The sequence below is a fragment of the Sinocyclocheilus rhinocerous genome, unplaced genomic scaffold (genome assembly GCF_001515625.1).
Source record: "Sinocyclocheilus rhinocerous isolate Xijiao unplaced genomic scaffold, SAMN03320098_v1.1 scaffold974, whole genome shotgun sequence".
Classification (NCBI taxonomy): Eukaryota; Metazoa; Chordata; class Actinopteri; order Cypriniformes; family Cyprinidae; genus Sinocyclocheilus; species Sinocyclocheilus rhinocerous.
The window spans coordinates 243,901-261,055 of record NW_015627262.1 but is presented as its reverse complement, the minus strand read 5'-3'; the positions used below and the strand labels follow the sequence as shown (position 1 = coordinate 261,055).

Sequence of the window (17,155 nt, the reverse complement as noted above, 5' to 3'; positions counted from 1 at the left end):
TGGATGCACTTTATTTAACTTCTTTTGGACTGATGAACTGCAACACCCGCTGACTGCCATTAAACAGCTTGGAAGAGCAAAGACAATTTTTAATATAACTAATATAAATTATATATATAATATGGATTAATCTGAAAGAAGAAAGTCATATACACCTAGGATGCCTTGAGGGTGAGTAATTAATGGGCTAATTTTCATTTTTGGGTGAACTAACCCTTGTTAACCCTTGATATTATAGCCATAATATATGGCTTATCATCTGTCTATCTATCTTGATCTATTGATCTGTCTGACTGCCAAGTCGGTCGGTCGGTCACAATGCACTCTGTAAACCAATGCAGGAAATTGTCCATCAACATTAGTTTAATATGTTTTTGGAGCTGTTTGTCACTGAACAAACTAACTGGCTTACATTAGACCTTCTAGCTGTCAACACATATTTGATGTCCTTGTAACCAGAGCATTTGAGCCCTTTTCACTGCTGTTATTGTTTGCAGGGAATAAGATAGACCTGGCCGATAAGCGAGAAGTCCATCGGCAGAGAGCAGAGGAGTTTGCGGAGGCGCAGAGCATGCTTTATCTGGAGACCTCTGCCAAAGAATCGGACAACGTGGAGAAGCTCTTTCTGGATCTGGCCTGCAAACTGATCCGCGAGGCCAAGCAAAACACGTTGGACAACAACGACTCCACTCCCATGCCTGGAGAAGGGAAAAACATCAATTACTTGAGTTGCTGCAGCATAAACTAGTAGACTTGGCCACTCTGTCTGGCTGAGAGGGCAACATGGATTGCATACAAAGTGGTTGTATTGTTGGGAACCACTACGTAGTTGCAGTGGTTACTGTTTTCCACTGCTGTTGAAGTCTACTTCTTTTACCCTTCTTAAATCCCTGGGTATTTTAAAACATTTGGGAAAAACACGATATCAAGATGATGCTGCTTTTAAAGGTGGGTCCGAAGCTCCTAGATGCTTTTGGCGAGAAAAAAAGGGCCTTGTTACACAAATATTCTTGCTGATAGGTCAGACAATGAGATTTTCTATACTTCTGTACAATGCAGCAGTTGGGATTTCCCTGCTGACTTGAGAGCCAATGTATTTGTCGATTTGAAAAAACGAGAATGCAGGTTTTCATCAGCAGTCTCAGCCACTTTGAAAGACTAGTTCATCCAAAAATAAGCATTCTGTCATTATTTACTCACCCTCATGTTGTTCCAAACCCATTTGACTGACTTTTTCTGTGGAACACAAAAGAAGATGTTTTGAAGAATGCTCACAAAGCTCTTTTCCAACAGAAAATATACAGTGACCAAAGCAGTCCATGCGACTTGTGAGTTATATTCCAAGTCTTCTGAAGCCATATGATGCTTACGGGTTTGGAATGACATGAGGGTGAGTAAAGGATGACAGTTTTTATTTTAGGGTGAACTGATTCTTTAAGAACCATTGCCACAAAATTTGTCTGTTGGTGTGCACATTTATTATTTGCACAAAATGCACTTCTTGTTGATTGCTTGCGAGATTGTTTGAGGTTGCTTATGCATGCATTTTTTTAAATGAAGAAATCAATCATGCAAACAGATAGCCAGCTCCCTTAAATAATCTGTGACAGAAAGATGTGAAGTAAAACCGCCATTTTAAATCCTCATTTATCAGGTAGTCAGTTTATAAGAATATAAACTCCCCTTACTGCTTGCATGGAAGTTTGGCTTTGAAGGCCATGTCATTTTGAGAAGTCATAGCAAAAACCCAATGTGCCTCTGCCATTTGCATCGTCATATATTACATAGCACTGGGGAATCACATGGAGCACATGTTTGGGTCATATTTCACCCCAAAATATCACTAAAACCGGGTCGATATATTGATCTGTAAGTTTTACTTTTGTTTGCTTCAAGGATAAATCTCAGTAGATTCTCAGTATTGTAATACAGTAATGGGAATAATACTGTCCAGACGCAATTGTTTTTTTTTTTAATGATTTTTATTATTTTCACAGTACATGTATACATACTTTACATACTTTTTTTTTGCATTATGTTTAGGATTGAGATTAGTTGCATTACAGTAATAGGAACATTATTGTTCATAAAATAAGCTCCCATTTTCTTTTCAAAAAAAAAATTATTATTATTATTATTTTTTTATTATTAGATTTTGAGGTCAAATTCACTGCTGTTCAAAAGTTTGGGGTCATTTTTTTTAAAGAAATTAATACTTTTATTCAGCAAGGATGCATTAAATGAATCAAAATGGACAATTAATTATTATGAAAGACATTTATTATGTTACAGATGATTTCTGTTTCAAATAAATGCTGTTCTTATGAACTTTTTATTTATCAAAGAAAAAAAAACATCATGCTTTCCACAAAAGTATTAAGCAGCATAACTGTTTTCACCATTGATAATAATTAGAAATATTTCTTTAGCAACAAATCAGCACCTAAAATTTTTTTCTGAAAGATCATGTGGCACTGAAGACTGGAGTTAAAATATTTCACAATATTACTATTTTTATTGTAGTCTTGATCAAATACATGCAGCCTAGGTGAGCATAAGAGACTTCTTTCAAAAGATTAAAAAAATCATACTGACCCCAAACTTGTGAATGATGGTCATTCGGTTTAGACAGGTTTTTAGTGGCCAAGTTCTAGACATTGTCCTTTAATATCTTTGCTCATTATACGCTAAAATGTAAACAATGGGCTTAATGTTATAATGCACTGTCTAAAATGCAAATTTCATTCCATATTGATAGTTTCTTTTTCCAAGGATTACTCCGATTCCTATTTGGAGATATTCTGTCCTTTTACACATTTATATCTGTTATCAGAACTGAAATATACCAGTATGCTTTGTAGTTAATTTAGTCCAGCTTTGGTATTGTAATAACCGTAGCGATGTTTAAAGCTTTTGGCGCTTGAGAGGTCAAGAGAACTGTGTGTGTGTGTAGTTTTTGTGTGAATGAGATGCATTTCATAGATGTTTCAGTGAGTTCTTGCACAAATGGTCTTTGTGTTCCAAATGCATCATATTGAGGAAAAGATGATTTTTTGCGAGTTGTTTAACGGTGTGATACAGTGTGATTCTGATTTCGGTTGGCCTTTGTCTGTTCTGGAACTGTGTTGTGCATTTTAATGACTTTTAAACAGTTGGACCTTGTACCTCCAACCTTGGCTGTGCTGTAAGGTTGTTTGCACCTGTGTCATTACAAAGGAACTGTGAATCTCCCCTTTTATAGACTTTCAGTATTTTAATTGCTGCTACAGAGCCGTTTTTTTTTTTTTAAACAAAATTAACGTAAATTACAACTGAGGTTTTAGATGCCTTGTGCTTGTTAATATTTGTGATGATCATGATTCAGTTATTTTGTTTTGAGTGTTTTTTTTACACAACAAACTGTATTCACTAAAACACTAAACAATGTTTAACTTGAGGACCAATTGTTTCAGCTTTTTTGGTTCATGCCAATTACTTTGCAATATAATGCATTTTCCTCATATTTACACATAGCTGCTTATATGATATTAAGCCTTTTTATTAACATTTTATTTTAAAGTGATAGCCTTTTCTAGTTTTGTATAAACAGTTTTCTTTCTATGTTACATGACGTGCCATGCACAGTATTTTCTCTGTCAGGTATTTTTGTTTTACAGATATATGCCATATTGTAATGTGTTGCATTGTGTACCAATGGGACTCTGTAGAATTATTTCTTTTCTATGTTAAATGCCCTAATTTCCAGTATAGTATATGTATTACTAAGCGCTTACTTTTTCTGTATGGACAATGTTGTTATGACCATTTCATTATGTGAAGTACAATATTCATCAATTAACAGTAACAGTCTTTTGTCTAGTGAAGATGAAACGCCATTCTTTGAACCCACTAAATTTGTATCCAAAGTAGATAACTGTACATTTATTGTTTTAGTGTGTGCTTTCAATATATAAGTTGTGATGCATTATGTGTAATACATTTATCATAATGAGACAAACCCCATGACTGCAGCAATTCAGTATTGCGCCATAATGCGCCGTTTTCTTTGAGCAATTCTGTAACTTATGTTTTAATTCTCAGCATATAGACTGCAAGTTAATACCTTTCTCCAAATAAACATAGTTATGACACTAACTATATTGTAGGAAATATGTAAGATTTCTATGTTGAGATATATATATATATATATAATACACACACAAATATAATTTATTAGTTAAAAAAACAACAAATCTGCTGAGGAAACAATAACCTACTATTGTTTTTATAGACTCATAGATTCTCATCCAAGTAAATAATTGTGCATTTGTTTTCGCGTTTTAAAGTTTTGATACGTGTAGTAGTATGTTTATCATTATGACTAATAATATAGCCTATATAAGCCTATTTGTTAATAGATAAATTAATCATATTAATTATAGAAGGATACCATGTACATTTATTATGACTTTACTAAAAATAAATGACAATATGGTTACTATTTTCGTAAGAGGTGAGGAGTAACAAGAAACTACAATACCCATGAGGCATCACGGTGATCACGTTTTTACAATACGGAAGCACGTTGTTTCGTTATATGAAGTTAACAAAACAATCCGTTTATGGACAGAAACGATAGATATAATCCGTTTTGAGTGAGCACAGAGACAGAAAGACACCTTTAATAACTATACGCACATGATGAGCAGATTTAGCAAGCTTACTGCATGATAATTTTCTAAAATGGTCTAAAATTTGAGAAATAAAAAAAACTTTAAAGCTACGGTATTGTATATATTTTAAGGCGTTACGTTATAATTTTTTTTTTTTTTTTTTGTGAAGTTTTAAAAAGTTTTGCGTCATGGAGAAACTACGAGTCATTTGACATCCTTCCTAGTTCCTCGTATGCAAATGATCCATCGCTTCATATTTTCACATGCACTGACTGGATTCACTCTTTCAGTCATGAGACTGACCAGCACTGCTTTGCTCTTCCTCCTCATCATCCTCAGCTGTAATTCACTGGCGCTCAAACCACAGCTCTTAGGCAGAGACACAGTCCAAACCTACCCTCATCACACATCTGTCTCATACAAAACTTTCTATTTTGATCAACAGGTAAGTCTCTTGGTTATTTCGTTACTTCTCTTACCTGGCCATTTATTCTTAAGAAATCTACATTTAGCTAAATGCATGTCAAGAAATCCATTTGTTTACATTGATTCGAAGTTTTTCATGGAAATCCAGATTATTTTTTGATGCAATTTTCTGATAACCAATACACATTTAGTTAATTTAAGCTTTAATACAGTAAAAACGAATTAAAATATGAAAGCAAACAAACAAACTAATTAAAATAATGCATTTTATTCTGCAACAATAAAACATTATGACTTTTTACTTGCTATTTTGCAAACTTAAGTAAAATGGATGAATATGCATACAATGGTAGACAACAAGAATAATTATAACAATAATTTTTGTTGTTGTTATTGTTATCATTGTCATTATTATTGTTTAGACCATTTTATTTATGCAAAGTTGCTTGTGATCTAAATGGTTGGAAATTTATTTTCATCTGTTCTTTGGTGTGGCTTAAAACAGATGCGCTTAAAATGCTACGTTTCTCACTTGAAAATGTATGACTGTAAATAGTAAGTATTCAGGTAATACTCACTTAAATAAATAAGATGCACCGAATAGTGCAATTTATCAGTGCACTCCATTACAAAAAAAAACAAAAAAGTACAAAAGAGTTAATATCTGTAAAAATAGTGGTTAGACCGATTACCTGCAATCTTTCTGTAACCTTAATCTTGTAATCAGAATCTCATGTAACAGCAATTTGTTTGTTTTTAACAGGTCAGCTGTTGTCATTTATCACCGCTGTGAACCATTGTCATTCCAGTCAACTTGTGTCAATCAGAAAGTCTTGTGATAGATCACATTGCCAGGCCTTATTTTGCAAACAACACCAGATTTATATGGTTGTGGCTGCTCATTAACTTACAACTGGGCTTCCTTTACGGATTTCCTTTATTTAATGTGTCCATAATCTGTGCTGTTCTGCTCTGTATTGTGTCTGCAGGAAATTTCCTTGTGGCCCCCAAAGAATAATAGCAGATCCTTTCACCCTTCTGGGCTTGGTCCCGTGTGCAGAGGCATATCATTTGATGCTGGCAGTCTGCCCGTTTTTCACTTTATTGAACTGAAAGTGAAATCTTGAAAGTCCCTTCAATTTGCATTTCGTGTGTGTGAGTTCCTGATGGTCTAACATGCACTGACTAAAACACACAATTACATTTTTGTTTCTTTAATATATAATTATTAAAATCATGTTATGATGCTGGCAGTTGTTTAATAATTTACATCTCAGAAACATTTAATCTCATTCTCAGCCTGAAGGGTGGCTTAGCAATTAATCTTTTACATGCTGTCTGTGGGAAAAGCTGACACAGGAAAAGCCCTGCGTCTAGTTTTAGACAAAAACAATCCTGTTAGGCTGTACTCTGAGCCTAATTACATCTTGACCTGGACACGCCAGAGTGAAGGCAATTGTGTCTGTTCAACTCATCCTCTGAGTCGTCAGGAAGATTAGGGCCATTTCCTGGCTTTCTTGCTCCTCATTGTCTTGGTTTTGTCCTTGTCAGCACTTAGTATGCCTTAAACGGTAGCCTACAGTCGTAGCAGCACAGACGAGGCTGTTAAAATGAGGATCTACAAAGAATATAAGCAGAAACTCTACAGGAAATGTAACATGGGTCTAGGATTTTACATTCCCTCTTTTCTTCGTTTCACATTCCCGTTCGAGTCGAGCTGTAGTCTGTCGGTTTTTAATTCTCTTCATTGAGCGGTTGAACAGTTGTCGTTTCAGCATCTGTTGCTGGCTGTGGATGGAGAAATGGAGAGCACTGTTTGACAAGCAACCAAGAGCAAACTGTTTTCAAATTCATTAGACAGTACAAAAAGCATTAATGTGTACAAAATAGGGTGCGATGTTGACAAAAAAAAAAAAAAAAGAAATCTCAGTATTTTGGGGGCTTTTGTCAGTAGTAGTTGAAACACTACCGGTCAAAAGTTTGCTATAAGTCCTTTTTTTTATTTTTTTTTATGTCTCACAGACTGCATTTATTTGATCAAAAATACAGTAAAAACAGTACTATTGTGAAATATCATTACAATTTAAAATAGCAGTTTTCTACTTTAATATATTTTAAAATGTAATGTATTCCTGTGGTGACAAGGCTGAATTTTCAGCAGCCATTACTTACGGTCTTTTGCGGTCATACTCATATTTGGGAAAAACAGCACTAGTGTGATGTTGCAAAACTATATGATATAGGCAAAAACTAATACAGATGCATTTTTTGACCTCATATATTGAATGGGGTTTTTCAATTTTTCGAATGCAGTCATATAGTTACATTCTAATAGGCTATATAATGCAGTGAATAGGAAATAGAAAATAGGTGGCTCGATCATTTCAGCTTGCACTTTGTTAAAACAATACAAAAAAAAATGTAATTATCGTAGACAATACATACATTTAGACAATACATTTGCCTACGCAAATATGCGTTTCCCCCAGTGAGCCTTCTCGCACAGACACTGTGCAAAGTCAGGGAGGACGAGGAGCAGGTCCTGCTTGTGGCGCCCTACTGGCCCACTCGGACCTGGTTCCCGGAACTAATGCTTCTCGTGACAGCCCATCCCTGGCGGATCCCTCTGAGGAAGGATCTACTGACTCAGAGACCGGGCACCCTGTGGCACCCGCATCCAGACCCGTCTGGTCCCTGTATGGGATGCGGAGGGTCTAGGTGACCTACCTCAAGAGGTAGTGGCCACCATCACTTCAGCACGAGCACCATCTATGAGACACGCTTACGCCTTGAAGTGGAACCTATTCGTCGAGTGGTGTTCCTCTCGTCGAGAGGACCCCCGAAGATGTCCGATCAGAGTCGTGCTCTCCTTCTTGCAGCAAGGGTTGGAGCGAAGGCTGTCTCCCTCCACCCTTAAAGTTTACGTCGCTGCTATTTCCACTAACCACGACCCCGTGGAGCGGAGAACGATGGGGAAGCACGACCTGGTCATCAGGTTCCTTAGGGGGGCGAGAAGGTTGAACCCTCCTCTACCTCCCTCTATACCTTCTTGGGACCTGTCTCTGGTGCTCGAAGCACTACAGTGGGTCCCATTTGTGCCTTTGCAGTCAGTTGAGCTAAAGATTATTTAGCAAATTTTTTTAGTTCTTCATTAAGAAGACAATGAAGACACTGCTCCTGGTTGCATTGGCCTCCATCAAGAGAGTAGGGGACCTGCACGCATTTTCGGTCGATGAATCGTGCCTAGAGTTTGGGCTGGCTGACTCCCAGGTAACCCTGAAGCCCCGGCCCAGCTATGTGCCCAAGGTTGCTACTACTCCCTTGAGGCATCAGGTGGTGAACCTGCAAGCGCTGCCCCCGGAGGAGGCAGACCCAGCCCTAGCTTTGCTTTGTCCCGACCGCGCTTTTAAGATTGTACGTCGACTGGACACGAAGCTTCAGGAACTCAGAACAGCTCTTTGTTTGTTACGGAGGCCGGCAGAAGGGGAATGCCGTCTCCAAGCAGAGGATGGCCTACTGGATTGTGGATGCCATCACTTTGGCTTATCAAGCACAGGATGTGCCCTGCCCGCTCAGGTTGCGAGCTCACTCTACTAGAAGTTTTTCATCCTCCTGGCCGCTGGCTCGTGGCGCCTCACTGACAGACATTTGTAGAACTGCGGGCTGGGTGACCCCCAACACGTTCGCTAGGTTCTATAGCCTTCGTGTTGAACCGGTATCCTCCTGTGTTCTCATCTCAAATGGGTAGAAGCACCAAGAGGCCTCGGTGTCGGCTTGCTAAGACCGCTACAGAGAGTCCGTACTGTAGACCCTGTCGAGCTCCTCCATCCCCTAGGCAGCCAGAGGTGGCGTAACGACTGGTGCCAGGCCCTCACTCGGTGAATCCGTGAGAACCTGTAGAGGGCTGGGTTCCATATGTAGAGACCTAAGTGGATCCCATATGTGTAACACGACTTTTATGGGGAAGTCATGGCCTAATGGTTAGAGAGTCGGACTCGTAACCCAAAGGTTGTGGGTTCGAGTCTCGTACCAGCAGGGATTGTAGGTGGGGGGAGTGAATGTACAGCGCTCTCTCCCACCTTCAATACCACGACTGAGGTGCCCTTGAGCAAGGCACCGAACCCCCAACTGCTCCCTGGGCGCCGCAGCATAAATGGCTGCCCACTGCTCCGGGTGCGTGTTCACGGTGTGTATGTGTTCACTGCTGTGTGTGTGCATTTTTGGATTGGATAAATGCAGAGCACTAATTCCGAGTATGGGTCACCATACTTGGCCACTTTCACTTTCACTTTAAAGTCCACGGTATAGCCTCAGAGCCCGTGTTTCCCCCGGCAGACTTCTGCCATTTTCCAAGTGAGTTGTAATTAGTGGTCGACCGATATATCACCAAGGCCGATATATCGGCCGATATTTGGCATTTTTTCATCGGTAAGTTTTCCTGTTTGGCCGATGCGTTCGAGGCAGGACTTGTATTTTGACGGCGCTTATTTATTTGTGAAAAATACTTTGTGATCTAAAGTATAAGTATGTTTATTTAACACATTTATTTTTTAATCCATTTTCAAATTATTTTAAAATTTCTTAAATATTAATTAAAATAAATAAAATTATATCGGCCGTCTGCCCCAAGATATCGGCATCGGCTGTCAAAAAACCATTATCGGTCGACCACTAGTTGTAATCACCTCTAAATCTTCCACATGCACCTAAACGGTTTACATATGTGTAAGAGCTTCCGAAACCTCCTTCGGGAAGAATGGGCCTTCCACAACGTTCCTGTTCCAAGGTGAACGGGTACGTTTTCCCAGTGTTATCCAATCTCACTGAGTGGGTAGTGCTACGGCAACAGTGACTGATCTTCTTGTTGCGAGGGTTTTTTACCCTATAGAACAAAGATCTAGATATTCAAAAAGGTGTTCAGCAAATGTTATATATATATATATATATAGGCCTATTGGATCGGGGCTGGGGATCACGATCGGACCCCACCACTCGCCATGGGCCCCTGTTACTCTGTTCCACTATTACCCCCTGTCCGGCGCAACACACACACACACACACACACACATATAGACCTAAATATAGACATACAGCACCATTATTACCTCCATGCTGAGAAATGTCATAGCTTTTCAGTTGCAAATCTACTTTATTGATAAAGTCGCATGCCAGGTCAGCGCAGACAAGTTTCTGTACGTGTGTTTGATCCACGCTGGACTGTGAGTCTGTACTGTATGTGTGTGCGTTTTTATGAGAAAGAGCAGGAGAAAGAAAGTGTGCTTTTCGTAGATAATAAAATGTGGAAAACACAGAAATAGTTTGTCGTATTGTTTGTTTTGTTGTATTGTTTGTTATATTTATTTGTTTGGTTAATGTCTTTTCAAGTTTTGGCTCTTTTGCTGTTGTAGGTAGGCATACCCCGTAGAATAAATAATTATTTATCCTTATTGTAACTGGTCCCCTCGGGACGTGCGAGCATAGGCACGTGTCTAGAATGCCAATGCATAAATCCGGCCTTGTCTACATTTTTACATGGAAACAGGTAGTAGATGGATGATTCTTGTTCCTCATTCCTTTTTACAGGGTTGTACATTTGCTTTGGAAGTCTGTAACAACCAGGAGAGGGCGCTGCATTTCTGAACCAGTGTCCATAATGCAGCCAAAATCAAATGTTTTGTTTGGGGATTGCATTCAGTTCTCAAATCTGCCATAGTCATTTTAAAGATGATGATGATGATGAAGATTTAAATTTATATGTAATTTCACAACAGAGTGTGGATATTGTATAATAAAAAGATGTTACACTACAATTCAAAAGTTTGGGGTCATTAAGATTTTTAAAAATAATTTTATTCAGCAAGGATGCATTAAATTTATCAAAAGTCACAGTAAAGACATTTATAATGTTGCAAAAGATTTAAAATTCAAATAGAAGATGTTCTTTTAAACTTTTATATTCATCAGAAAATCCTGAAATAATGTATTAAAGTTTGCACAAAAATATTAATCAGCACAATTGTTTTCAACATCGATAATAATATAAAATATTATATGATTTCTGAATGATCATGTAACACTGATGACTGGAATGCTGATATTTGATGTTTATAATCCTGTTACTGTAATATTTAAAAAATAAAATACATGTAAATTTAATATAAAGTATTTTTAAAAAGTATTAATCATTTATGTATTATTAGTATATTTATTAGTATTTATTTTAACAAGAAAATGCATGCACTTTTATGATAAAATATTGTAAAAATGTTTTTTAAGTGAAAATGAAATGAATAGGCTTATACATTATGTAAAAATGCCATTTTCTAGAGCTTGAGGCTTCAGATGTAACCGCTTACACAGAAAATAAGCTAATAAGAAATTCACTAAAGCATGTGAATATAGCTGACACTCATTTGACCTGCAGCCAGGTTCTGATTGCTGTAGAATGAATGTAACTGTGAGCATTCAGTGTCCTTTTGCTGTCACTGGCTCATAAAATTTCTGCCTCTTTTGTTGCCAACGGGAGAAGAAAGAGGGTATTTAAAAAATAAAATAAAAAACACTAGAACATTCTTTATTAAGTGTTGGGTGGAATTCAGAAGAGTGAAAACTGTTAAAAACTGCAGCATTGCAGCTCTGGGAACAAATTTTAACATTCTTTTTACTCAAACTTGGAGAATTTATGGAAATGTAGAAGACAGTGAAAGGCCCCTGGACCGTATGAATGGATATTACAATTCTGCTGAAACCGGAACTAATGTGGCATCCCTGATGCTGGCACTAGATTTTAATACAAATTGAGGCTAATTATCCCTCCATCCTGCGCCGAGGTTTTACGCTCAACAATATGAGATGGCTGAAGGCCAGAAGATTGAGGAGACCACCCAGGAATAAAGACAGTGTAGTATCGTTTACGTACGTTAAGTGCAGACAGGGGTGTAACAGCATTATAACTGCTTATGGTTAAAACAGTAGCAAAACAACATTATTAAAGGAATAGTTCACCCAAAAATAAAAATTAGCTGGAAATCTACTCACCTTTAGGCCATGTGATATATGTAGATGTGTTTGTTTCTTCATCGGAACAAAGTTTAGCGTTACATCACTTGCTCACCAATGGATCCTCTGCAGTGAATGGGTGCTGTCAGAATGAGAGTCCAAACAGCTGATAAAAACATCACAATAATCCACAAGTAATCCACACCAGTCCAGTCCATCAGTTAACGTTTAACAAATCCAACTTCAAACCGTTGCTTCTGGCTAAAAAATTTCTTATTAAAATGTCTTAATGATGGATTTGTTTATTACAAACATGCAGCTTTTTGCTTCACAAGATGTTAAATGTGGTGTAGATTACTTGTGGATTATTGTGATTTTTTTTTTTCAGTTGTTTTGGACTCTTTCTTACGACACCCATTCATTGCAGAGGATGCATTAGTGAGGATGCAAAATTTCTCCAAATGACATTGACATTAAATTAAATTCATTTTAATGCAAAAAATACTAATGAAACTTACTGAAATGTATGTGTGCTTAGAATATATAATCTTATTTTCCTTTGTGTATTTTTCGCTCTCTTTTTTTTTCTTCTTCTTTTAACTAAAAGCAGTTATTTTCTTAATCAGACTTCTTTTATTACAGATTGACCATTTCGGTTTTTTGGAGAATGGCACATTCAAACAGAGGTACCTTCTTAATGACCAGCACTGGCACAAGGAAGGAGGCCCAATCCTGTTTTACACGGGCAATGAAGGAGACATTTCATGGTTCTGTAACAACACTGTAAATATGCATTTTCTTATATCTTCGGTTGGAAAAAATGACAGAAAAAAAGGTATAGAGATTTTGGAAATGACAAAACTGTGAACTACCACTTCTGTTAATTGAATTGCCAAGCAGGAAAACAGCAAATGCAACAGCAAGGTTCCTGAAATAGAAAGAACATTTATTTTCTCTATAGGGGAATTTATGTTTGTGAATGATAACGTATAAACATTTAAATACAGACCTACTGTGAGCTATGAGGTTGTTAATCAATGTTATATGCTTTTGTTGCGATCAGCCCGCATTATTTCACCTTTTGTTTTTTTTTATAATCATGTTCAAAAGTGGAATTCCTAGCAGAAAAACAACATTATCCATGATTTTGCAGAGAAAGTCTTGTACAGAGTCATGAACCTTTGTTTTTTTTGTCTATTATTCACATACTTTTGCTTCAAATCAAAAGTGTGTAAAGTTGTGATTCACCTTATAGCTGGTTGGTGTGGTTCATGGCTTATAACTCTTAAACAAAGAAGTTTTTAAATGGGTGGGAAAAATACTTCCAGAACCAAAGCCACTGAAAAAATGGCGAGGCGCTGTTTATTATACACTTATTATTTTTGGTGCTGCTAATGATGCAGAAATGATCAAAAGGCGGGGCATAGAGGAGAAACAATAATGTACAGTATTTGGAAAATAATGTTTTTTTAACCTTAAACCGCATAAACACATTTCATTTCACCAAATACACAAAATAATGTTCTTTTTAGCAACATCATATGACCCCTTTAACAGTTGATGATAATACTAAGCACAGTGTCCTTAGATAATCAGTATCAGCATAATGTACTTCACAATTACATCATTCTCAAAAATACTGCTATCAAATATGAAATATTGCCATCCAGAGGAAAAATGTCTTGTAAAAGTATAACATTTTGTAGAGATAGTTTGCAAACTCTTAGTCCAAACGAAAACTCAATATCTCCATCTCTACTTTTTCCCAAGGGTTTCATGTGGGATGTAGCAGAAGAGCTGGGAGCCATGCTGGTTTTTGCTGAACATCGCTACTATGGAGAGTCTATGCCGTTCGGCAAGGAATCTTACAGCGTGAGTCAATACCGCTGTCGAGCAATAAGGGTAATTTAGCTAACACTGTCCTTGACCTTCTGGGCTTGTCTTTCCTTTCCTCCAGAATACAAAGTATCTGAACTACCTGACCTCAGAACAGGCTTTAGCTGACTTTGCAGTGCTCATCAAAGCTCTGAAAACAACCCTGCCTGGAGCTCAGAAGAGTTCGGTCATCGCCATTGGCGGCTCCTACGGCGGGATGCTGGCGGCCTGGCTGAGGATGAAATATCCCAGTGCAGTTGTAGGGTGAGAGTTTGCCTCGTTCATGTTTATATATACATTTTGCATTATATTATAATATATTCATATTAAAATACATTTTCATAAAAAATTATTTTCTATACATATACATGTATTCTACATAAATACATATTGTACTTAGATATTTTACACGTGTACATGCTAACAGCATATATGTGTGTGTGTGTTTCTATGTATGTATACAATTATACACAATACATACTGTATACATACATACATTCATATATATATATATATATGTATACAGTATGTATGTATTGTGTATAATTGTTTATCATATACATAGACACACACACACGCACACACGTATATATATATATATATATATATATGTATACACACACAAAATCTAAATCTATGAAGTTGACATTGCAAACGTTTAATAAGTGCTTAAGGGTCACAGCTTGTGTAGTTTATATCTAAATGTGAAATATTAGCCTATTCAAAATTCATAAGTACAGCGTACATTAATGGAGTATCATGCCTAGAAACTGAATAATATCTTACATTTAGAGTGCCATGGGATTCTGGAATAGTAAAATGCTTAACTGTAGTGTGTAACCATGTGTTTAATTGAGGAAGGTGATGTAATTCAGCAGAGAAGTTCATGATTATTGGTTGATTTTTCTACTGTGTAATAGGATGATCAGTGATTGTGACCTTCTGATGTTTTCAGTGCTCTTGCCGCGTCTGCTCCCATCTGGCAGTTCATTGTGCCTTGTGGAGAGTTTTACAAAGTGGTCACCCATGACTTCACCATCAGTGGTACCAACTGTAGCAGCAACATCAGGAGGTCATGGGCGGCTATTGACAGGGTCTCAGCATCAGGTTTGTGAATGTGATTGCTATGCTGCTTTGCCCTTTGTTAAACATATTTTTTGTGATCATGTCGTGCATGTGTAGATAATATTGTTGACAATGTTTGGAAGATGTGGTACTGATTACAAAAGACACAGTTAAAATAATCAATAATACTAATCAATAATTTTGGAAACTTAATATTTTTACTTAATGCATGTTTTGAACTAATGTTAAATTCATGGAACATTAGTATAGCAGTTAAATTAGTTAACTAGTCGAGTTTACTGGGACACAATCAGTAAATGGTTAACCAATTTATTGCCATTACCTGATACCTGGTAATCAGTCTGTAATTATTAAAAAAATAAATAAATAAATAAATTCTCTGTAATCTAATTATGTGTGTATCAATTCCAAGGACTTGATGTTTGTTTTGCGGATTTTGATTATCTGATTATGTCGTCAAGATTACCTGTACTCCTTTACTAGCCAAGACTGATAGTTGAAGATTTTGTTCTAGTTGTTTTAAACCCATGCTCATTTGGGATTCTTCATGGTTTTGTAACTCTCTTTTTGAAGCTTATGGGTTTTTCTAGACTCATTTGATCAGCTTTTCTTTTATAGGTGAGGGTCTGCAGTGGCTGTCTCAGGAGTTTGGACTGTGTAGTTCTTTAAAGACTCCAGACGAAGTGTACGGCTTCAAGGCTTGGCTGCAGGAAACCTGGGTGAACTTAGCCATGGTGGATTATCCATATGAAGCCAACTTCCTCCAACCACTTCCAGCCTGGCCTGTTAAGGTACGATAAGTTCACTTCCAAGGTTTCCCTTACAGAATATACTGTGGCACACACCTTCTAAGTTTATACCTTGAAAGCACTGTTTTGGGATGAAAGCGTCTGCCAAGTGCATATATGTAAAAATGTAATTTAAAATATACCATGTTGAAGAATTATTATTACCATGGTACAGTATTTACATGATACATGAATTTGAAATCTTTTGTAACATTATAAATGTCTTTACTGTCACTTTTGATCAATTTAATGCATCCTTGCTGAATAAAAGTATAAAAAAATGGTTTTTAATATGGTATTTATTTATTTGTATTTTATTTATTGTTTAAATATTTAAGAACACTAGAACTGACCTTTTGCTAGGCCCTGCCTACATTTCATACATTTCAGATAAGTTTTTTACATAAATGGCATAGTTTTTCAGTATATTGTGACTATGAAGTGGTAAAAATGAAAAAATGAATGAAGTATGACACACCTTACAAGAATAATTAATGACTAAAACACAACAAAAGAAATAAAATTCTACTTTTACAGCTGGATTTCACAGCTAGTCGGTATGAATTAATGCTGACTCATCTCTGATAATAAGTCTGTTGTACCCATTTACATCAGTATGCAAATAGCTTCATTCATATTCATAAAGCTTCTGTTTTCTTTCACCCTCAGAATTGAGCTTTTGTTCAGGTTTTTGTTCGGTTTTGGTTAGAGGGTGGCGTGGACAGAAAACATGTTTATTGTCAGACTCCTGAGGCATCTGTATTTTCATTCATTTAATCTATCTGACAGAGGAAAGGAAAATGAATATGAAGAGCCCTAGTGTGCGTGGCAAGAAAGTAATATAAGCTCTGTCTGCTCCTAAAGCTAGTGAGTTGCCGACCTAGAAAACATTTTAAAGGGGTCATATGATGTTGCTAAAAAGAACATTATTTTGTGTATTTGGTGAAATGAAATGTGTTTATGCGGTTTAAGGTAAAAAAAACACATTATTTTCCACATACGGTACATTATTGTTTCTCCTCTATGCCCCGCCTTTCTGAAACGCCACTTGTTATTTCGGTTTATGTCATTCCTTGGATAATTTGTGAGTACACTGTGTAAATTAAATTCCCCCTATAGTTGGGCAATAAAAAGACAAACAACATGATTTCGTTTTTATTTACTATGGGGAAATGACATGGACACAAGTCATATGTTTTATATGAAATCGTTTTACTACATGGCAAGTTTCACATCCATAAAGGCAAGTGGTCTGAAAAGAAGCTCATTATCCAGTTCAAGAATATGGCTTAATATTGAAACAATACAAAAAGGACAGCCGCATAGTTC

At 36.8% G+C, this 17,155-nt stretch overlaps 2 protein-coding genes across 3 annotated transcripts in view; both read left to right on the top strand.

Annotated features, from left to right (window-relative positions):
* Positions 1-2,126, top strand: part of rab30 (RAB30, member RAS oncogene family) — a 10,295-nt gene extending 8,169 nt beyond the window's left edge. For both annotated transcript variants that reach the window (XM_016536176.1, XM_016536182.1), the window contains exon 5: positions 498-2,126. In XM_016536176.1, the coding sequence (XP_016391662.1) occupies positions 498-748 (251 nt within the window). In that variant the 3' untranslated portion in view covers positions 749-2,126. The remainder of the gene's footprint in view (positions 1-497) is intronic.
* A 2,700-nt stretch (positions 2,127-4,826) lies between these two features.
* Positions 4,827-17,155, top strand: part of prcp (prolylcarboxypeptidase (angiotensinase C)) — a 22,812-nt gene continuing 10,483 nt past the window's right edge. Inside the window, exons 1-6 of the mRNA XM_016536153.1 lie at positions 4,827-5,097; positions 12,720-12,860; positions 13,848-13,949; positions 14,035-14,216; positions 14,908-15,059; positions 15,657-15,829. Coding sequence (XP_016391639.1) covers positions 4,885-5,097; positions 12,720-12,860; positions 13,848-13,949; positions 14,035-14,216; positions 14,908-15,059; positions 15,657-15,829 — 963 coding nt within the window. The 5' untranslated portion in view covers positions 4,827-4,884. The remainder of the gene's footprint in view (positions 5,098-12,719; positions 12,861-13,847; positions 13,950-14,034; positions 14,217-14,907; positions 15,060-15,656; positions 15,830-17,155) is intronic.